This window comes from Dendrobates tinctorius, unplaced genomic scaffold (genome assembly GCF_039654945.1).
Source record: "Dendrobates tinctorius isolate UK_male_01 unplaced genomic scaffold, ASM3965494v1 ptg000126l, whole genome shotgun sequence".
In the NCBI taxonomy this organism is placed as follows: Eukaryota; Metazoa; Chordata; class Amphibia; order Anura; family Dendrobatidae; genus Dendrobates; species Dendrobates tinctorius.
Genome location: NW_027361794.1, coordinates 27,302,505 through 27,325,550, shown reverse-complemented (window position 1 = coordinate 27,325,550; position 23,046 = coordinate 27,302,505). Strand labels below are relative to the sequence as shown.

Below are 23,046 nucleotides of genomic sequence, written 5' to 3'. Positions count from 1 at the left end.
GAGCGGAGCCGGAGCTGGCGTGTGGTGGACGGGAGCGGAGCTGGCGCGTGGTGGACGGGAGCGGAGCCGGAGCTGGCGCATGGTGGACGGGAGTGGAGCCGGAGCTGGCGCGTGATGGACGGGAGCGGAGCTGGCGCGTGGTGGACGGGAGCGGAGCCGGAGCTGGCGCGTGGTGGACGGGAGCGGAGCCGGAGCTGGCGCGTGGTGGACGGGAGCGGAGCCAGAGCTGGCGCGTGGTGGACGGGAGCGGAGCCGGAGCTGGCGCGTGGTGGACGGGAGCGGAGCCGGAGCTGGCGTGTGGTGGACGGGAGCGGAGCTGGAGTGTGGTGGATGGGAGCGGAGCCGGAGCTGGAGTGGTGGATGGGAGCGGAGCCGGAGCTGGAGTGTGGTGGATGGGAGCGGAGCCGGAGCTGGCGCATGGTGGACGGGAGCAGAGCCGGAGCGTGGTGGACGGGAGCGGAGCCGGAGCTGGCGTGTGGCGGACGGGAGCGGAGCCGGAGCTGGCGAGTGGTGGACGGGAGCGGAGGCTGAGCTGGCGTGTGGTGGACGGGAGCGGAGCCGGAGCTGGCGTGTGGTGGACGGGAGCGGAGGCTGAGCTGGCGCATGGTTGACGGGAGCGGAGCCGGAGCGTGGTGGACAGGAGCGGAGCCGGCGCGTGATGGGAGCGGAGCCGGAGCTGGTGTGTGGTGGACGGGAGCGGAGGCGGAGCTGGCGCGTGGTGGACGGGAGCGGAGGCTGAGCTGGCGTGTGTGGTGGACGGGAGCGGAGGCGGAGCTGGCGCATGGTGGACGGGAGTGGAGCCGGAGCTGGCGCGTGATATACGGGAGCGGAGCTGGCGCGTGGTGGACGGGAGCGGAGCCGGAGCTGGCGCGTGGTGGACGGGAGCGGAGCCGGAGCTGGCGCGTGGTGGACGGGAGCGGAGCCGGAGCTGGCGCGTGGTGGACGGGAGCGGAGCCGGAGCTGGCGCGTGGTGGACGGGAGCGGAGCCGGAGCTGGCGTGTGGTGGACGGGAGCGGAGCCGGAGCTGGAGTGTGGTGGATGGGAGCGGAGCCGGAGCTGGAGTGTGGTGGACGGGAGCGGAGCCGGAGCTGGCGCGTGGTGGACGGGAGCAGAGCCGGAGCTGGCGCATAGTGGACGGGAGCAGAGCCGGAGCTGGCGTGTGGTGGACGGGAGCGGAGCCGGAGCTGGCGTGTGGTGGACGGGAGCGGAGCCGGAGCTGGAGTGTGGTGGATGGGAGCGGAGCCGGAGCTGGCGTGTGGTGGACGGGAGCAGAGCTGGAGTGTGGTGGATGGGAGCAGAGCCGGAGTTGGCGTGTGGGGGCGGAGCCGGCGTGTGGTGGACGGGAGCAAAGCCAGAGCTGGCGTGTGATGGGCGGGAGCAGAGCCGGAGCTGGCGTGTGGTGGATGGGAGCAGAGCCGGAGCTGGCGTGTGGTGAACGGGACCGGAGCTGGCGTGTGGTGGATGGGAGCAGAGCCGGAGCTGGCGTGTGGTGGATGGGAGCAGAGCCGGAGCTGGCATGTGGTGGACGGGAGCAGAGCTGGCGTGTGGTGGATGGGAGCAGAGCCGGAGCTGGCGTGTGGTGGATGGGAGCAGAGCTGGCGTGTGGTGGAAGGGAGCAGAGCCGGATCTGGAGTATGGTGGATGGGAGCAGAGCCGGAGATGGCATGTGGTGGACGGGAGCAGAGCTGGCGTGTGGTGGACGGGAGCGGAGCTGGAGTATGGTGGACGGGAGCAGAGCTGGAGTGTGGTGAACGGGAACAGAGCCAGAGCTGGCGTGTGGTAGACGAGAGCAGAGCTGGCGTGTGGTGGACGGGAGCAGAGCCGGATCTGGAGTATGGTGGATGGGAGCAGAGCCAGAGCTGGCGTGTGGTGGACGGGAGCAGAGCCGGAGCTGGAGTATGGTGGACGGGAGCAGAGCTGGAGTGTGGTGAACGGGAACAGAGCCAGAGCTGGCGTGTGGTAGACGAGAGCAGAGCTGGCGTGTGGTGGACGGGAGCAGAGCTGGCGTGTAGTGGACGGGAGCAGAGCCGGAGCTGGAGTGTGGTGTACGGGAGCAGAGCTGAAGTGTGGTGGATGGGAGCAGAGCCGGAGCTGGCGTGTGGTGGACAGGAGCAGAGCTGGAGTATGGTGGACGGGAGCAGAGCCGGCGTGTGGTGGACGGGAGGGGAGGCGGCGTGTGGTGGACGGGAGGGGAGGCGGCGTGTGGTGGACGGGAGCAGAGCCGGAGCTGGAGTGTGGTGAACGGGAACAGAGCCAGAGCTGGCGTGTGGTGGACGGGAGCAGAGCTGGCGTGTGGTGGACGGGAGCAGAGCCAGAGCTGGAGTGTGGTGGACGGGAGCAGAGCTGGAGTGTGGTGAATGGGAACAGAGCCAGAGCTGGCGTGTGGTGGACGGGAGCAGAGCTGGCGTGTGGTGGATGGGAGCGGAGCCGGAGCTGGCGCATGGTGGACGGGAGCAGAGCCGGAGCTGGCGTGTGGTGGACGGGAGCGGAGCCGGAGCTGGCGTGTGGTGGACGGGAGCGGAGCCGGAGCTGGTGTGTGGTGGACGGGAGCGGAGCCGGAGCTGGAGTGTGGTGGATGGGAGCGGAGCCGGAGCTGGCGTGTGGTGGACGGGAGCAGAGCTGGAGTGTGGTGGATGGGAGCAGAGCCGGAGTTGGCGTGTGGGGGCGGAGCCGGCGTGTGGTGGACGGGAGTGGAGCCGGAGCTGGCTTGTGGACGGGAGCAAAGCCAGAGCTGGCGTGTGATGGGCGGGAGCAGAGCCGGAGCTGGCGTGTGGTGGATGGGAGCAGAGCTGGAGCTGGCGTGTGGTGAACGGGACCGGAGCTGGCGTGTGGTGGATGGGAGCAGAGCCGGAGCTGGCGTGTGGTGGATGGGAGCAGAGCCGGAGCTGGCATGTGGTGGAAGGGAGCAGAGCTGGTGTGTGGTGGATGGGAGCAGAGCCGGAGCTGGCGTGTAGTGGATGGGAGCAGAGCTGGCGTGTGGTGGACGGGAGCAGAGCCGGATCTGGAGTATGGTGGATGGGAGCAGAGCCGGAGCTGGCATGTGGTGGACGGGAGCAGAGCTGGCGTGTGGTGGACGGGAGCGGAGCTGGAGTATGGTGGACGGGAGCAGAGCTGGAGTGTGGTGAACGGGAACAGAGCCAGAGCTGGCGTGTGGTAGACGAGAGCAGAGCTGGCGTGTGGTGGACGGGAGCAGAGCCGGATCTGGAGTATGGTGGATGGGAGCAGAGCCGGAGCTGGCGTGTGGTGGACGGGAGCAGAGCCGGAGCTGGAGTATGGTGGACGGGAGCAGAGCTGGAGTGTGATGAACGGGAACAGAGCCAGAGCTGGCTTGTGGTAGACGAGAGCAGAGCTGGCGTGTGGTGGACGGGAGCAGAGCTGGCGTGTAGTGGACGGGAGCAGAGCCGGAGCTGGAGTGTGGTGTACGGGAGCAGAGCTGAAGTGTGGTGGATGGGAGCAGAGCCGGAGCTGGCGTGTGGTGGACAGGAGCAGAGCTGGAGTATGGTGGACGGGAGCAGAGCCGGCGTGTGGTGGACGGGAGGGGAGGCGGCGTGTGGTGGACGGGAGCAGAGCCGGAGCTGGCGTGTGGTGGACGGGAGCAGAGCCGGAGCTGGAGTGTGGTGGATGGGAGCAGAGCCGGAGCTGGCGTGTGGTGGACGGGAGCAGAGCTGGCGTGGTGGACGGGAGCAGAGCTGGAGTATGGTGGACAAGAGCAGAGCCGGAGTATGGTGGACGGGAGCAGAGCCGGCGTGCGGTGGACGGGAGCAGAGCCGGAGCTGGCGTGTGGTGGACGGGAGTGGAGCCGGAGCTGGCGTGTGGCGGACGGGAGCGGAGCCGGAGCTGGCGCGTGGTGGTCGGGAGCAGAGCCGGAGCTGGCGTGTGGTGGATGGGAGCAGAGCCGGCGTTGGCGTGTGGGGGGCGGAGGCGGAGCTGGCGTGTGGTGGATGGGAGCGGAGCCGGAGCTGGCGTGTGGTGGACGGGAGCGGAGCTGGAGTATGGTGGACGGGAGCAGAGGCGGCGTGTGGTGGACGGGAGCAGAGCTGGCGTGTGGTGGACGGGAGCAGAGCTGGCGTGTGGTGGACGGGAGCAGAGCCGGAGCTGGCGTGTGGTGGACGGGAGCAGAGCTGGCATGTGGTGGATGGGAGCAGAGCCGGAGCTGGCGTGTGGTGGATGGGAGCAGAGCCGGAGCTGGCGTGTGGTGGACGGGAGCAGAGCTGGCGTGTGGTGGATGGGAGCAGAGCCAGAGCTGGCGTGTGGTGGATGGGAGCAGAGCTGGAGTATGGTGGACGGGAGCAGAGCCGGAGCTGGCATGTGGTGGACGGGAGCAGAGGTGGCATGTGGTGGACGGGAGCAGAGCCGGAGCTGGAGTATGGTGGACAGGAGCAGAGCTGGAATGTGGTGAACGGGAACAGAGCCAGAGCTGGCGTGTGGTAGACGGGAGCAGAGCTAGCGTGTGGTGGACGGGAGCAGAGCTGGCGTGTGGTGGATGGGAGCAGAGTTGGAATGTGGTGAACGGGAACAGAGCCAGAGCTGGCGTGTGGTAGACGGGAGCAGAGCTGGCGTGTGGTGGACGGGAGCAGAGCTGGAATGTGGTGAATGGGAACAGAGCCAGAGCTGGCGTGTGGTGGACGGGAGCAGAGCTGGCGTGTGGTGGACGGGAGCAGAGCTGGCGTGTGGTGGACGGGAGCAGAGCTGGCGTGTGGTGGACGGGAGCAGAGTTGGCGTGTGGTGGACGGGAGCAGAGCTGGCGTGTGGTGGACGGGAGCAGAGCTGGCGTGTGGTGTACGGGAGCAGAGCTGGAGTGTGGTGGACGGGAGCAGAGCTGAAGTGTGGTGGATGGCAGCAGAGCCGGAGCTGGCGTGTGGTGGACGGGAGCAGAGCTGGCGTGTGGTGGACGGGATCAGAGCCGGAGCTGGCGTGTGGCGGACGGGAGCAGAGCCGGAGCTGGTGTGTGGTGGACGGGAGCAGAGCCGGCGTGTGGTGGACGGGAGCAGAGCCGGAGCTGGCGTGTGGTGGACAGGAGCGGAGCCGGCGTGTGGTGGACGGGAGTGGAGCTGGCGTGTGGCGGACGGGAGCGGAGCCGGAGCTGGCGCGTGGTGGTCGGGAGCAGAGCTGGCGTGTGGTGGATGGGAGCAGAGCCGGAGCTGGCGTGTTGTGGATGGGAGCAGAGCCGGAGCTGGCGTGTGGTGGACGGGAGCAGAGCCGGAGCTGGAGTATGGTGGACGGGAGCAGAGCCGGCGTGTGGTGGACGGGAGCAGAGCTGGCGTGTGGTGGACAGGAGCAGAGCTGGCGTGTGTGGACGGGAGCAGAGCCGGAGCTGGCGTGTGGTGAATAGGACCAGAGCCGGAGCTGGCGTGTGGTGGACGGGAGCAGAGCTGGCATGTGGTGGATGGGAGCAGAGCCAGAGCTGGCGTGTGGTGGATGGGAGCAGAGCCGGAGCTGGCGTGTGGTGGATGGGAGCAGAGCCGGAGCTGGCGTGTGGTGGACGGGAGCAGAGCTGGCGTGTGGTGGATGGGAGCAGAGCCGGAGCTGGCGTGTGGTGGACGGGAGCAGAGCTGGCGTGTGGTGGACGGGAGCAGAGCCGGAGCTGGAGTATGGTGGACGGGAGCAGAGCCGGAGCTGGCATGTGGTGGACGGGAGCAGAGCTGGCATGTGGACGGGAGCAGAGCCGGAGCTGGCGTGTGGTAGACGGGAGCAGAACTGGCGTGTAGTGGACGGGAGCAGAGCTGGCGTGTGGTGGACGGGAGCAGAGTTGGCGTGTGGTGGACGGGAGCAGAGTTGGCGTGTGGTGGACGGGAGCAGAGCTGGCGTGTGGTGGACGGGAGCAGAGCTGGCGTGTGGTGGACGGGAGCAGAGCTGAAGTGTGGTAGATGGCAGCAGAGCCGGAGCTGGCGTGTGGCGGACGGGAGCAGAGCCGGAGCTGGTGTGTGGTGGACGGGAGGGGAGCTGGCATGTGGCGGACGGGAGCGGAGCTGGCGCGTGGCGGTCGGGAGCGGAGCCGGAGCTGGCGCTTGGTGGTCGGGAGCAGAGCCGGAGCTGGCGCGTGGTGGTCGGGAGCAGAGCCGGAGCTTGCGGGTGGTGGTCGGGAGCAGAGCCGGAGCTGGAGTGTGGTGGACGGGAGATAAAACATAACCTTTAGTAAGATAGTAGAATAAATACAATGTTGTGTCCCCCAGAGTGAATGAATATAAATGTATCTGAAGTCACAAATGAAGGGGCGTGAGGAGCACAGCCCGATCAGGAGGAATGATTCCCACTTGCATTGGCTGAACTGCAACCAGCAAGTCCCAGAATCTCACGTTGTGGATCTGGGAGAATCCCACAGAACCCCGCAAACAACGACTGACAGATTCTGGCTGCATATAACAGTAATGACTGGAATCTGGATGAGATTAATAGAGTTACCACCCGAAATATGCCAGAGCAATAAGGAAGGAAAGGCACAAGCTCAGCAATTCATGAAGCCGGTGCGGGAGGAAAAGGAGATCCTGGGTCCAGGATGATCCATACTGGACAAGGGGAAGAAAATGCCCTTCAAGACCCTAAAGGGCGAACAATAGTCTATCCCGAAGACTCCTCCCTGACAGTCCACAGTTCCCCCTGTGCTAAACAAGTCCTGCACTCCCCCATGGAAGAGCCCAACATGTTTCTTCCAAGCTGAGTCATCAGGGGACTTCTTATCCTTGTGATAGGAGGTGAGGTGCCATAGTGCTGAGCTAGAGAGGAATGGATCCCTCCACTCCCTGTCTGAAGCTGTGAGGAATGGGAGGTGACAAAGGGTTAACTTTACATAGATGAGGTGAAATGTGTTACCACTTCCCATTAGGATTTCCCACAGGTGTTAACACTGAATGTACCCCATATGGTGTGCATGCCATTATGTCTCCAACCAATAGAGCGTCCTACAGACACGTGTTACCCCAGAGAAAGGGGGGAGTATGAAATACATATCATGGTACTTCCGGTCGTTGAGATGCACACCAGTGTGCCATAAAGGCGTGAGTGTGGTGCTAATAAAAATATGGATATCTTATAGCCTACTTATTGTAATATATTGTTTATATGCTTTGATATAGTGTGGTCACTAGACCAAGGGTGGAAAGTATTGCAAATATGAAATATGGTTGTTTGAATCCAAACACTATATTGCAATATACTATGGTGTAATATCATTAATGCTGAACGTTGACACTGAGCCACAAAGCGTTTGCTCTGTGTCAATACCGTAAGAGACAAGGAATTGTTCTGTGGTCTTTGAAGCTCTGTGTTTCAAAGATTCATTATCCTGATTTGCACGCAAGTGACCCCTGTTTGACAAACAGTGATAGATACTGAATACTTTCACATGGGGGGGTGGTTGATGGGAAGGAACTTTCCAACTAATTCTGTGTGGTGTATTCTTTACACATGTGCTAGGAAAGTTACAAAGACAATAGGAATAACAACTGTATAGATAATGAATATTTTTGCTGCTTGAACAAGGAAGTCTTGTGCTCAATAATAGTATGATTCTTGAAGACAAGAGAGACCAAAATGTTTTATGGGCTCATGTAGCAATGATCATGCATGACATCGATAATCGAGGACCGATTGTGATACACATGAAGACGTGTATGCGTGTGTGCCTGGGTTACGATAGGTATCCAGTTTTCAGAATAGGGGATTATGGAAGTCATGCTGCCCATATGTTACCATCTTAGAGCGTTATGCTATGAGCATGAAGAGTTAACTTTGTAATAGGCAACATATGTTGAACTTTGAACAGTGATAGACAACTTTGACAAGTTGACCAGAGGCAAACAGATCCTGGGTTATAATCAGTAGCAAAACAACCTTGATGCATTGTGCTATTGTTAGGAGACATACTAATGGCAAACAAATCTCTGGTTGGTGCAAACACACTAAGAGGCTATAACAAACAGACCTTGAAGTCTTGTGCAGATTCAAGCTTCTGATGCAGACTAAACATACTGCACAGTTGTAATGTGGGAGTGTTGTGTATAAAAAGGTGGACCCTGTGTCAGTGAGGGAGGGACATTTCCAGAAGCTATCGTGGGTGCACGGTTTCTGTGATGACAAGACCAGAGTATTTTCCTTCTCACTGACACTGCGGTCCCTCCAGTAGAGAAGTGATGCTACAATGCTTGGTAATGTATAGTATGGATACTTATTTCTCTATGTACTATAATTCATAATAATTGTATGATTCACATGAAATTAATTAACAAGACAGGGTAATATATCTGCCATTCCATTAACTTGGTGTTCTATCATTTAAATTAATCATTGTATAATAAAATTGTGTCATATCCAAGTAGTAGCCTTTTTTAAAGCCGTATCCGAACCATATTGCTGAACAGTTGGCAATACAGTGAGCCGCAAGGAAAAAATGTGACACTCAAATGAAGGCGGGCAACTAATTGTGTCCAATGAGGCAAAGGCATGCACTCCACAACCTAGTGTTTCCGGCAGGTGGAACGCACGCCAAAATAACTTCTGGTTTCTTGAACCGCATAGAAGTAGAATATGCAACCAAGTTGGCTTGATGGTGCGCGGTCTGCAGTCTTGTATGTTCCGGCAAGTGGAACGCACGCCAACGCCACATCCGGCAAGTGGAACGCACGCCAACGCCACAAACGGCAAGTGGAACGCATGGCAACGCCACATCCGGCTTTGATGGCATCTTCCCTTTCAACTGCCAGGGTTTTTGTTGCAGCCGCTCTTGTGCCGTCCCTGCGGTGTACATCTATGTTATGGGGCCAAAAAGCGTTTATTTGTAAAAAAAAAAATGTTTCACTTGTTGAAATGTAATAAAATGTGTCTTCTGCTTTTTCCATGTTTTTTTCTTCTTACAAGAATTGTTGGAGCCAATTTTTCTTTAGAAACATTTTAATATTGGCTTTTTCTGGAGTTTTTCTTGTAATATAGGAAAGCCTAAGGCCAGAAATAATCCCCATAAATCACTGTACATGGAGACTTTGGGATCAGATCATTTCTGTCCGTTGTGATTGTGGAAACTAGAAATCTTTTCTGAAAGCCTCAAACTTCTGTGTGTGACTCAGAGCTGAGATCTAACGTGATAGAAGATTCCAGTGCGGGGAAGACGGGAAACCTTCATATAGACGGCCGGTGGGGATGGAGTCAGTGACCGACTCTGTCCATATCTGTTTCTAGAGCCGCAGTAGAAGATGAAGATGTCGTCCTCATCATGAAGGAGTTATTTCTCATGTCGCGTGTAATGAATATCTCCTGCAGTATTGCTAATGCCGATTCCAGTGTCGGTAATGAGACGAGAATTAGCGTTATGGAAGATGAGTCTATGAGGAACGTGTTCAGCTGCCGACTCCGAGGAGGAAACTGTTTGTTGTCTGTGGCCTAAATATATAGGTTTTATTAGTAGATGTCAGGGAAGAAAACTAAACCCTGTAAAATAATAAATCTCATATGTTTCCCTTATTATCTCCAGTAATTGTATTATTACACAGGATTCTTATGATGTTACATCGGATCATCTTCTCATTCAGGTCTCTACAATATCGGATCCTCTCAGTGAAGATCTTCTACAGAAGAGAATTTTCCTGATTTTCCCATCAAAGATGGATATGGACAGAGACAAGATGGCGGAGAGGATGTTACACCTCACCCTAGAGATCCTCTTCCGTCTCACTGGAGAGGTGAGAGATTCTGATGACGTCACATTACATCATTCTTATCTATGGGAATAACAGATGGACAGAACTGGAGAGGTGAGGACTCTGGGAATGTCTGTAGTGAGATATGTTAATGTGTCTCTCCATAACCAGGATTACACAGTGGTGAAGAAGACCTCTAGTGATCGCTGTCAGGACCCTGTGTCTGAGGGATGGGGAAGACCCCTGAGCCCAATCACGGGGCCTCCACCTCACTCCCTGATCCATGAGGACATCAATGACCAGAAGATCCTAGAACTCATCTACAAGATGATTGAGCTGCTGACTAGAGAGGTGACACTGCTGGGAATGCTGGGACATTATATAGTAACACTATGAAGGGATCGGGGGGATGACGGTATCATTGTATGTGTCAGGTTCCTATAAGGTGTCAGGATGTTGCTGTCTATTTCTCCATGGAGGAGTGGGAGTATTTAGAAGGACACAGAGATCTGTACAAGAACGTCATAATGGAGGTTCCCCAGCCCCTCACATCACCAGGTAATAGACAGGACTAAATACACGGCCTATAATTATCTGTACGTAGAGAATGAATTCAGTCCCTGTATGTGTTTCCTCCAGATCTATCCAGTAAGAGGACAACACCAGAGAGATGTCCCCGTCCTCTTCTTCCACAGGACTGTAACCAAGAAGATCCCAGTGCTCCTCAGGATCATCAGGTAGATGGAGAGAAGGTGTCAGGAGATCTCCCCTATGATGTGTAGACGGCTGTGAAGGTCTTGTGCTCAGTCTTGTTTTATCCACAAGTATTATATGTTTTATACTTGTGTAATGAGAACGGTGGAGATGGCAGGATTAGAGCTGATCATAGATGGGACTTCTCCATCTGTCTTTGACCTTTATAATATTTGTTTCAGGGTGAAGATGGGTGATGAGTGGTGTAAAGAGGAGATTCCCACATATGACTACCCAGGTGAGTAGTAACCACTGAATGCAGAGAAGTCACAGATTCCTCTGTCACCGGCTGTGGCTGCTTTATCGGTGGTGTAGTCCGGCCGTATTACCATGGTCACCATTTTGCCTCTAGACCACAACATTCTCCTCCACCAAAACTGTGCAAGTGACTTTGGGCATTGAAAGTCCTTTTCTATAGACCTTACAACCTGGAGGATCCACCTACCCCCTGGGATTAGTGTGAGGGTGATCCTTTAAAGCGAGATCTATATGATTGTACCTGACCCAATATAGGCTGAGTGCGCGCTTAAAGAGTCACACCGAACACAGAGTTAGGCTGGAATCACACTACCGTGTGTGATGCAAGAAACTCGCACGAATCTCTCGTAATCAACATCCAGGTCTGCTGCCAGTACTCAGGACCGGAGCTGCAGCTGCATAGAAATACATGGCTGTTGATGCGAGAGACTCGTGCGAGTTTCTCGCATCACACACAGTAGTGTGATCCCGGCCTTACATGTCTACTCTTTTCTCAGTAAAGGCTTGCACACAACTGAAGTTTATTCTCAAGACAAAGAGATAGTAATTAGCCATTCTCTCCTTCACATTAGAAGACGCTGACCGTTACCTGCCCAGATCTGTAACTATAAAGCCAAATGACAGCGTACGTAGAATGTGCTGACAAGATAGAAAATCACTTGGAGAAAAATCTTATGCTGGGCCTGTAAGAGAAAGCGGAGGGTAATGATGCTGTTGGCTTCCTAGATCCCTGAGATCTTATCGGATGAATCTTCTCTCCCTTCTGTGCTGGTGAATGTCTCATGGTCCCTACAAGACTAGGTCCAGTCTTTCTGGCCAAACTTCCCTTTTATGAGCGACAACAGTAAATGTGCAGTGAGGCCAAGTGTGAATTTCTGTCCAATAACAGCAGAGTTTCCCTTTATCCTGACTTTTCAATTTGTATTAAAACCAACTAACTTCCAGGAGGATTGTGATAATCTCCAGGACAAACATTCCACCTGTGCCCTGATAGATCTCTAAGCTGTGCGTGGCTGATGGCTGGAATATACAGTTATTCCCGCCTGCAGGAGATGTGTTGGCTCCAGCCCTGGTGTCATGGATTCACTCCACGTCATACATTACATTGTTTTTAAATTCAGATTACTGCACAATCTCTCCTGAAATGGGGAGCAATATTATTTTCTCTAATCTTCTGCTCAGGATCCATAGTAGCTCCAATGGTCCACCATAAATGAGGGCGACTCTGGTTTACTGTTGTTTAATCTGTATTTGTAGTTTTCAGTTAGAGATTCTCGTGCTCTGGGGTGCGGCTGTGGGCGGGGCTGTGGGCGGGCCTTTGTGTTGCGCTGATTACATATTCATCTGTATTGACTTATGACAGGTCGCTGATCCCTCACTGACCTGCCCCCCATTATTACATAATGCATATAATAGCATTGATGTTATTGTTGATAATGCCTATAATATTGTGGCTATTGTGAGGCTTAGAAAAAAAATTACATCCAGCAAAATGTTACCGGGGGCCCGTGTCCAGTAGCCTCTATCTCTTACTTATTTATAGATACTACTGCGCAGGCACCGCACATAAAGCCCCACCCACAGCCCCGCCCAAAGCCCCACCCCAGAGCACGAGAATCTCATTAACTGAAAACTACAAATACAGATTAAATAACAACCACAGGACGGATTTCATCACCAGGTATCATTGTAATCAGTATAACGGCGCCGACCTGATAGTGTCTGTAGGTTACTGTGCACAATCCTGCTGACAGGTTCCCTTTAACCCCTTTCTTCCATATGACGTATGACATATCTTGTCCATGTGCCCTGGGACTTAATCCCCAAGGGCAGCATAGTACGTCATAGCGATCAGTGGCGCTCCCAGGGCGGGGCGGTCGCCGCTGATTGCGGCCGGGTGACAGTTGATTATCACAGCAGACACCCGGCACATTAATCCCTGGCACACTGTGATCAAACATGATCGCAGTGTACCGGGGGGCATATGGAAGAATCGCGCAGGGAGGGGGCTCCCTGCGTACTTCCCTAAGACCCTGAGAGCAGCGCTGCGGGGGCCTTCAGGGTCTTGCAGGGTGGCGGCTCCTCAGTGCCTGCTCAGAGCAGGTGCTGAGAAATCCTGCTGCAGTACACTGAAAAGTGTCACATCAGCGATCTGACACTTTATTATAGTGTTCCCCCCCGGGAAACTATAGTAAAGTGTAAAAAAAAAAAGTATAAAAATAATTTATAAAAAATTCCTAAATAAACAAAAAAATTCCCTACTTCTTTTTTTTTTGTAAATAAAAAAAAAACTACCCATATTTAGGATCGCCGCGTCCGTAACGACCCGTCTTATAAAACTATCCCACTAGTTAACCCTTTTACTGAATCCCTTCAATAACCCCTTTAGTGAACCCCTTCAAAACCAAAAACAAGGCAAACAATGCTTTATCATCATATCACCGAACAAAAAGTGCAATAAAGCGTGATCAAAAAGACGGATATAAATAAACAATACAGCGTCATCAGCGAAAAAGTAAAAAATCTATAGCTCGCAGAATAAAGCGATGCAAAAATTATTTTTTATGTAAAATTGTTTTTAATGTATAAGAGCACCAAAACATAAAAAATGATATAAATGAGGTATCGCTGTAATCGTACTGACCCGAAGAATAAAACCGCTTTATCAATTTTACCACATGCGGAACAACGCCCCCCCCAAAAGAAATTCATGAAATGATGGTTTTCGTTCATTCTGCGTCCCAAAAATTGGTTTAAAAAGTGATCAAAAAATGTCACATGCCCGAAAATGGTACCAATAAAAACGTCAACTCGTCCCGCAAAAAATAAGACCTCACATGACTCAGTGGGTCCAAATATGGAAAAATTATAACTCTCATACAAACATAAAAACCCGCCATAAATAGTAAATCAAACCCCCTTTATCACCCCCTTAGTTAGGGAAAAATAAAATTAAAAAAAATGTATTTATTTCCATTTTCCCATTAGGGTTTGGGATAGGGTTAGGGCTAGGGTTAGTATTAGGGTTAGGGTTATGGCTAGGGTTAGGGGTGTGTTGGGGTTAGGGTTGGTGTTAGAATTGGGGATTTTCCACTGTTTAGGCACATCAGGTGCTCTCCAAATGCAACATGGCGTCCGACTCCATTCCAGACAATTTTGCGTTGAAAAAGTCAAACGGCGCTCCTTTCCTTCTGAGCTCAGCCATGCGCCCAAACAGTGGTTTACCCCCACATATGGGGTATCAGCGTACGCAGGACAAATTGCACAATAACTTTTCAGGTCCTGTTACCCTTGGGAAAATAAAAATTGGGGGTAAAAAGATCATTTTTGTGGAAAAAATGTTTTTTTAATTTTACGGCTGTACAGTACGTTATAAACTTCTGTGAAGCCCTTGGGGGGGTTCAGAGTTCTCACCACACATCTAGATAAGTTCCTTTGGGGGTCTAGTTTCCAAAATGGGGTAATTTATGGGGGGGTTCCACTGTTTAGGCACATCAGGGACTCTCCAAACGTGATATGGCGTCTGATCTCAATTCCAGCCAATTTTTGCAGTGAAAAAGTCAAACGGCGCTCCTTCCATTCTGAGCTCTGCCATGCGCCGAAACAGTGGTCCCCCCCCCACATATGGGGTATCAGCATACTCAGGACAAACTGCACAATAACTTTTGCAGTCCAATTTCTCCTGTTACTCTTGGTAATATAAAAAAAATTGGACCTGAAGTATTTTTTTTGTGAAAAAAAATTAAATGTTCATTTTTTTAAACATTCAAAAAATTCCTGTGTAGCACCTGAAGGGTTAATAAACTTCTTGAATGTGGTTTTGAGCACCTTGAGGGGTGCAGTTTTTAGAATGGTGTCACTTTTGGGTATTTTCTGTCATATAGACCCCTCAAAGTGACTTCAAATGTGATGTGGTCCTTAAAAAAAAAAAAGGTGTTGTAAAAATGAGAAATCGCTGGTCAAATTTTAACCCTTATAACTTCCTAACAAAAAAAAATGTTCCAAAATTGTGCTGATGTAAAGTAAACATGTGTGAAATGTTACTTATTAAGTTTTTTGTGTGCCGTATCTCTGTGATTTAAGGGCATAAAAATTCAAAGTTGGAAAATTGTGAAATTTTCGCCAAATTTCCGTTTTTTTCACAAATAAACGCAAGTTATATGAATGAAATTTTACCACTAACATGAAGAACAATATGTCACGAGAAAACAGTGTCAGAATCACCGGGATCCATGGAAGCGTTTCAGAGTTATTACCTCATAAAGGGACAGTGGTCAGAATTGTACAAATTGGCCCGGAAGTTAACGTGCAAACCACCCTCGGGGGGTAAAGGGGTTAAAACGTCTCGGCTCTGCACTATTATACACAGTTTTCTATAAATGTGTAATATTTCTCCATGAAACTCATCTGACAGAAAAAAAAATATTGGCCCTTACGATAGTTTAGATTGTGACATCACCGACCCCATCCTCTAATCACCCCAGAGAGGTTTCACCACTAGCTGCTCATTTATTACTGATGGAGACTGTGGAGTTTGATCATTTCAGTAGATGTTATTGTCTATAGTCACAGTGTTTGATTACAGTAGTGCCCAAAATACTCTGATTTAACCTCTTCCTGCAGCCAGTTTTGTCTTCCTAATCAGGCCCCATTATTAATATCTGTGAAAAATGAGGATGAATGAACTCATGGAGATCAACATCCAACACTGCGGAGACACCATCGCATTTCTCAATGCAGTGATTCTAGAGCACTGCCCCCATCCCTTATGGGAAATATGCAAAAATATACAAAACACAAGCCGCGGAAACACCATCACATGTTTCTCAGCGCAAGCAATGACTAGATAGGTCTTTCCCCGGGAAGGAACAACCACGGTAAGGGCAGTCTCCAATGAAGGAAACCAACTATGCCAAAACATGGTATCCATCCACAGACAGCTGTTTCGGGGTATTGCCCCTCTTCAGTGTGGAGTAGGAAACTGGCTAGTTCAGTAGTTCCTAATCAGGCCCCATTATTAATATCTGACGTGTGTCACTTTATGTGGTGGTAAGTTTGGAATTCTTCTCAAAGGATAATAGAAAAAAAATGGATCTTACAAATTATTTTCCAGCTTCGCACTATACCCTATATACGATTGTACACTACTGTCTGGGCACATGGCAGTGTTCAGAAGGGAAGGAGCGCCATTTAGCTATTTGAATGCAGATCTAGCTGGAATAGTTTGCAGACACAATGTATTGGGAGCACTGTTCATGGTCACCTGGCAGCTCAAATGATGTCCGCCATGATCATGCTTGGCTCTGTCTTCTCTACTTTCCATATCCCAAGGATTGCCTTGCTCATCGCCCTATAACACCCTCACATGGATCTGGACTTACACAGGGACCCCTAGGCTTGGACCATGGTGTTACCTGCTATTCTGTGGTGTTAGATGGCGAGAAGAATAGTCAGGTAGCTGGGTCAGAACCAGAATACAGAATCAGAAGACACAAGAGTAGTCAGTAAACGGGCCACGGTCACAGCAGGAAAAAAATAGACAAGCCGCAAGCTGAGCACAGAGGACTGAACCAGAGGAGAACAGCGCTGTATCTGGCAGATTCTGGCCATGTGCTTTGCGCTTTAGTAGGGTGTGGTACTTTCCAATTGGCTGAAGTAGGGAGCAGATTACTCCAGCTGGACAGCAGGAACAGATCCCAGATGAGATTGGACACACCATATGCAGAAGCCCTAATATAACTAAATGACAGAAAACCAGAACAGTCGAAATCCCCATAAAGTGATTCCATTTTATAAATTAATTCACAGAGGGTTATAATCTATACACACGTGGTCAAAATTGTTGGTACCCCTCGTTTAATGACAGAAAACCCACAATGGTCACAGAAATAACTTGAATCTGACAGAGGCAATAATAATTAAAAAAAAATATATGAAAATGAACAAATGAAGGTCAGACATTGCTTTTCCACTATGCTTCCACAGAAGGTTTTAAAAAATAAAACACATGAAATAGGCCTGTACAGAAATGATGGTACCCTTGAAAATGTGACGAAAGGGACATGTTAAATCGTGGTGTGTCCACTAATTATCATCACAGGTGTCTACAGTCTTTGAATCAATTAGTGGCCTGTATAGAGGCTACAGATACTCACTGTGCTGTTTGGTGACTTGGTGTATATCACACTGAACATGGACCAGAGAAAGCGAAGGAAAGAGTTGTCTCAGGAGATTAGAAAGAAAATTATGGGTAAAGGTTATAAGACCATCTCCAAGCAGCTTGATGTTCCTGTGACTACAGTTGCACATATTATTCAGAAATGTAAGATCCATGGGACTTGTGGAGAATTTATGGCAAATCAAACAGACGGATAATACGAATGGTAACAAGAGAGCCCAGAAAAACTTCTAAACAGATTAAAGGTGAACTTCAAGCTCAAGGAACATCAGTGTCAGATCGCACCATTCGTCGTATGAGCCAAAGTGGACTTCATGGGAGGCGACCAAGGAGGACACCATTGTTGAAAAAAAATTATAAAAAAGTCAGACTTTAATTTGCCAAACAACATGTTGACAAGCCACAAAGCTTCTGGGAGAATGTCCTGTGGACAGATGAGACAAAAAGGGAACTTTTTGGCAAGGCACATCAGCTCTATGTTCACAGATGGAAAAACGAAGCTTATCAAGAAAAGGACACTGTCCCTACTGTGAAACATGGAGGAGGCTCTGTTATGTTCTGGGGCTGCTTTGCTGCATCTGGCACAGGGTGTCTAGAATCTGTGCAGGGTACAATGAAATCTCAAGACTATCAAGGGATTCTAGAGAAAAATGTGCTGCCCAGTGTCAGAAAGCTTGGTCTCAGTTGCAGGTCATGGGTCTTACAACAAGATAATGACCCAAATACACAGCTAAAAACACCCAAGAATGTCTAAGAGGAAGACATTGGACTATTCTGAAGTGGCCTTCTATGAGCCCTGACCTAAATCCTTTTGTGTTTCTTTGGAAAGAGCTGAAACATGTCGTCTGGAAAAGGCAACCTTCAAACACGAGACAACTGGAGTAGTTTGCTCTTGAGAAGTGGGCCAAAATGAGGTGCATAAGTCTCATTGACAGTTACCGAAATCGTTTGATTTCAGTGATTGCCTCAAAAGGTTGTTCAACAAAATATTAACCCTTTTACGCCAGAAGTCAGATTTTGCCTTCGTGATCGGGCCAATTTTTTTTTAACTCTGACCACTGTCTCTTTATGAGGTCATAACTCTAAAACGCTTCAACGAATCCTGGTGATTCTGTTTTCTTGTGACATATTGTACTTTATGATAGTGGTAACATTTATTTGATATGAATTTCATTTATTTGTTAAAAAATGGAAATTTGGCAAAAAAATTTAAAATTTTGCAATTTTTAAAATGTTAATTTTTATGCCCTTATCAAAGAGTCGTATTGCACAATATAGTTAATAAATAACATTTCCCACATGTCTACTTCACATCAGCACAATTTTGAAAAAATTTTTTTTAGTTAGGAAATTATAAGGGTTAAAAGTTGACCAGCAATTTCTCATTTTTACAACAAAATTTACAAAACCATTTTTTTCCCGTCTCCCATGACGGCACACATGAGAGGGGATCCGCCCAGTCAGGACAGGAACCCTACTGAAGATAAAAGGGCGGTACCTCTCCCTCGCTTCAGTTGGGTTTCCTGTCCTGACAGGGACCCGTGTGCTGAAGACAGCGGTCACACGTACCTGCCCCTCTCCCGTTCTGGCGTTGAAGATCAGGCTGGTTTTCCTGAGCGCTGCGCGTCGGGAGGGGGAAGCGCCGTCCGCGGGTCCCCAGGGGGCTCAGCGTCCGAGCGGGCGCAGAAGCAGCACGGCTGGGGTCCTGGGGCTCTGCTGTGGCTGCCGCGCCGCCCTCTCCCCCTCTGCCAGGCCCAGAAGCGGCGCAGGAGCGTCAGGAGGCAGCCGCTTCCGGGTCGCCCCCCTCTGACGTCACGCGCAGGGCACGCTGGGAAGGGGCGTGCCCGCGTGACGTTGGGAGGCGGCGCCGACGATCCAAGATGGCGGCGCCCATAGAGAACAACGCCGGCTGGCGAAAGGAGATCCCGGCGGCATGACGGGGGGAGGGGCTGTGGGGTAACCAGAGGAGGCGGAGAGTGCAGTGGCTCCCCCTTACATAAGGGGGATGACCACAGAAGACGCACTCATGCCCAAGGCTTCAGGATGGAAGTGGGGCAAGACGAGCAGCAGCAGCAGCGTAAGCAGCAGCGACAACAGCGTCAGCAGCAGCAAGAGCTCTCGCCAGATGCCAGGCCGAGCCGCCAGCATACCAGGAGCAGTCGCTCGAGTGGTGGGAGCGGCAGTCGTAAACGCGACCGGCATGACTCTGAGACGTCCAGGAGGAACATCACGAGTGCATCTGAGAAGCCTCCGAGATCGGTACCCCTGATTGACAGCGGTGGTGAGTGATCTTCGTGAATGTCACCCTTATAGTAACGGGGTTCCTTTTTCTCTGATTGATCAATAGGGTCGAGGAAGGCCAGCAGCAAAACCAAAAATAGAGAATGCGCCCTATGTAAAAACCCGCTGGCAGATCAGTGGCAGAAAGACCTCTGCGCTGACTGTATAAACAAAACTATACAGGAGGAGACCCCTGATTTGGTGGCTAGCCTTAAAGAGTTAATACAACAGGAGGTGAAAGGCTCCCTAAAGGCAGCCCTTAAAAAGAAAGAGAAAAGAAACCGTAGAAGGAGCTCCGATTCAGAGGCCTCGCCAAGGCAGAAGGGGCGGGATAGACCCTTGTCCCCCTCCACCTCCTCTACCCAGTCCTCAGAATCCTCCTCGGACAGCGATATAGGCGGCCGTCCATGTTTTCCAGCGGAGGACGTGGAAAAGCTGGTCAAAGCAATTAGGGCTACAATGGGCCTTAAAGAGGAAAAAGCTCCCAAATCATTAGAGGATGTAATGTTTGGAGGACTGGAGGAAAAACGAAAACGTACCTTCCCTGTAAATGATAAAATAAAAGCACTAATTGACAGGGAATGGAAAAAACCGGAGAGGTCAGGGGGCTTACCTTCCACATCAAAGAGGAGGTACCCTTTTGAGCAGAAGGATTCAGAAACCTGGGAGAAAGTCCCTAAAATTGATGGGGCCGTAGCCAGATCCTCAAAAAAGGTATCCCTACCATTAGAGGATTCCGGCGTGTTGAAAGACCCGCTTGATAAAAAAGCAGACGGTTTCCTAAAACACATCTGGGAAGCTTCAGCAGGTGGATTGAAGCCAGCGATAGCTGGTACCTGTACCGCTCGTGCCCTCATGGTCTGGCTGCAACAAATAGAGGACCAGATGAAGGATAGAGTTCCTAGGGATGAAATTTTGTCTAATTTGACACTGGTGCACGGAGCAGCGGCTTTCCTAGCGGATTCCTCTGCAGACTCTGCAAGGTTGACAGCTAGAGCAGCAAGTCTGTCAAATGCGGCAAGACGAGCCCTGTGGCTTAAAGGATGTCCCGGAGATTTACCATCGAAGCATAGGTTATGTTCCATTCCATGCGATGGCCAATTCCTCTTCGGGAAAAAACTAGAAGAGATTTTGGAACATGCGGGGGATAGGAAGAAGAGCTTTCCCCGATTTCCGGGAGAACCCAAAAAGCAGGCCTTTCGGAGGAGGAGATTTAACAGGGGTCGTCCCCCGGGAGATAGAAAAAGCTGGGACTTTAAAGAAAGAAGAGCATCAGGCTATATGTTTAAAGGGCCCTCCACTTCCTCCAAAAAATCTCCCCAATGACGTTGGGCCGGAGGTAGGGGGAAGGCTTTCTGTCTTCCATTCCGCCTGGGCAAATATCTCCCCCAGTACATGGGTCCTAAATATAATCAAGGACGGCTTAAAAATAAAATTCATCCGTCCGCCCAGGCATACCTTCATAATAACACCCAGAAGGAAAGCCCAAGAGTAACATCTGGCCCTGGAGACGGAAGTCTTGGGACTAGTGAAAAAACAAGTCCTACAGGAAGTCCCAGTGCAAGAACAAAGAAGGGGGTTCTACGCCCCCCTCTTCTTAATACAAAAACCAGACGGCTCTTGGAGAACCATTGTCAACCTGAGGAGACTCAATCAGTGGGTAGACAATTGCTCCTTCAAAATGGAGTCAATCAACACAGCCGCAAAGATTCTGTTCCAGCATTGCCTCATGGCAGTGATAGACTTAAAAGATGCCTACTATCATATCCCAATTCATCGGGAATATCAAAAATATTTGAGAGTAGCGCTCCATGTCCAGGGGCAGGTGAAACACTACCAATACACAGCCCTTCCGTTTGGCCTGTCTACAGCCCCCAGAGTATTCACCAAAGTGATGGCCGAAGTAATATCTTTTCTGCGTTCCAGGGACATAGTGATCGTCCCATACCTAGACGACTTTCTGGTAATAGGGAGGTCGGATTCCCACTGCACACATCAAGTGAAGGAAGTGATAGGTAGGAATTCTAGTAGGACTAGGATGGATAGTAAACATCCCCAAATCAAGGATAACCCCAGCAAAAGAGCAATCCTTCCTAGGGTTGATATTGGACTCCGAGCAACAACGCTGCCTCCTACCAGAGAGCAAAGTGACCAAGATAAGAGGCCTAGCTCACACAGCAATACAAAGACCAAATATGACACTGAGGAACGCAATGTCCCTTTTAGGCTCACTGACATCATGCATGGGCGCAGTACCACGTAAGGCAACTACAGTGGGAAGTTTTGTCAGCACAGAAACAATTAAAAGGGCATTTAGAAGGCAAACTATGTCTCTCAGTGGCTGTAAGAGATTCCCTGTTCTGGTGGACTGTAGAAAAGAATCTAACAGCCGGTGTCCCGTGGCAAAAACCAGTCGAGGACATCATTACAACAGACGCGAGTGCCACAGATTGGGGAGCACACCTGAGATCCCACTCAATACAGGGGACCTGGTCCTCGCTAGAATCATAGAATCATAGAATCGTAGAGTTGGAAGGGACCTCCTGGGCCATCTGGTCCAACCCCCTGCTCAAAGCAGGATTCGCTAAATCATCCCAGTCAGATGTCTGTCCAGCCTCTGTTTGAAGACTTCCATTGAAGGAGAACTCACCACTTCTCGTGGCAGCCTGTTCCACTCATTGATCACTCTAACTGTCAAAAAGTTTTTTCTAATATCTAATCTGTGTCTCCTCCCATTCAGTTTCATCATATTGCTTCTAGTCTTTCCTTGTGCAAATGAGAATAAAGTTGATCCTTCTACAATGTGACAGCCCTTTAGATATTTGTAGACAGCTATTAAGTCTCCTCTCAGTCTTCTCTTTTGCAAACTAAACATTCCCAAATCCTGCAACCTTTCCTCATAAGACAGGGTTTGCAGACCGGTCACCATTCTGGTCGCTCTTTTCTGAACTTGCTCCAGTTTGTTGATGTCTTTTTTAAAATGTGGTGCCCAAAACTGGACACAATATTCCAGATGAGGTCTGACCAAAGAGGAGTAGAGGGAAATAATGACTTCACGTGATCTAGACTGTATGCTTCTGTTAATACATCCTAGAATTGCATTTGCCTTTTTTGCTGCTGCATCACACTGTTGACTCATATTCAGTCTGTGATCTATTAGTATACCCAAGTCTTTTTCACATGTGCTGTCACTTAGCCCTATTCCTCCCATTCTATATATGCTTTTTCCATTTTTATTGCCCAGATGTAGTACTTTGCATTTCTCCCTGTTAAAAACCATTCTGTTATTTGCTGCCCACTTCTCCAGTTTATTTAAATCTTTTTGAATCCTCTCTCTCTCTTCTCTAGTATTAGCTATCCCTCCTAGCTTTGTGTCATCAGCAAATTTAATCAGTTTACCCTCAATTCCTTCATCTAAATCGTTGATAAAGATGTTGAACAATACAGGGCCCAGGACAGAGCCCTGTGGTACCCCACTTGAGACATTCTTCCAACTGGATGTGCAGCCATTTACGACCACTCTTTGGGTCCGATCACTAAGCCAGTTATGAATCCACCTAACAGTTGCCTTGTCCATTCCATACTTAATCATTTTTTCAATAAGGATTGTATGAGAGACTTTGTCAAATGCTTTGCTGAAGTCAAGATATACTATATCTACAGCATTTCCTTGATCCACCCAATCAGTGATACCGTCATAGAAGGAAATTAAGTTAGTCTGACATGACTTATTAGTTACAAACCCATGCTGACTCTGTTTAATCACTTCATTCTTATCCAGGTATTGACATACATGTTGTTTAATAATTTGTTCAAAGATCTTTCCTGGTATAGAAGTCAGACTCACCGGCCTATAGTTACCTGGGTCCACCTTCTTCCCCTTTTTGAAGATAGGAACAACATTTGCTCTTCTCCAGTCTTCTGGCACTTCTCCTGTTCTCCAAGAAT

General features: G+C 50.6%; 2 protein-coding genes and 1 pseudogene across 2 annotated transcripts; all 3 read left to right on the top strand.

The window, feature by feature from the left end:
- LOC141047206 (uncharacterized) overlaps positions 1–23,046 on the top strand; it is a 312,027-nt pseudogene that overhangs the window by 75,983 nt on the left and 212,998 nt on the right.
- Positions 2,210–9,658, top strand: LOC141047116 (uncharacterized). The gene is made up of 2 exons (XM_073542074.1): positions 2,210–6,692; positions 9,522–9,658. Exon 1 carries the CDS (start codon positions 2,836–2,838, stop codon positions 4,429–4,431), a length of 1,596 nt encoding a protein of 531 aa, XP_073398175.1. The 5' UTR covers positions 2,210–2,835; the 3' UTR covers positions 4,432–6,692; positions 9,522–9,658.
- LOC141047150 (oocyte zinc finger protein XlCOF8.4-like) lies at positions 6,369–10,204 on the top strand. Its single transcript, XM_073542107.1, has 3 exons — positions 6,369–6,464; positions 9,801–9,980; positions 10,064–10,204. The coding sequence occupies exons 1-3, from the start codon at positions 6,369–6,371 to the stop codon at positions 10,202–10,204; spliced, it is 417 nt and encodes a 138-aa protein (XP_073398208.1).

Coding starts and splice junctions, on each gene's coding strand:
- LOC141047116 (XM_073542074.1), top strand. CDS start 2,836: ATGGGAGCAGAGCCGGAGCTGGCGTGTGGTGGATGGGAGCAGAGCCGG.
- LOC141047150 (XM_073542107.1), top strand. CDS start 6,369: ATGACTGGAATCTGGATGAGATTAATAGAGTTACCACCCGAAATATGC. Junction 6,465..9,800: donor CTCAGCAATTCATGAAGCCG/GTGCGGGAGGAA, acceptor CTCCATAACCAG/GATTACACAGTGGTGAAGAA. Junction 9,981..10,063: donor TTGAGCTGCTGACTAGAGAG/GTGACACTGCTG, acceptor TGTATGTGTCAG/GTTCCTATAAGGTGTCAGGA.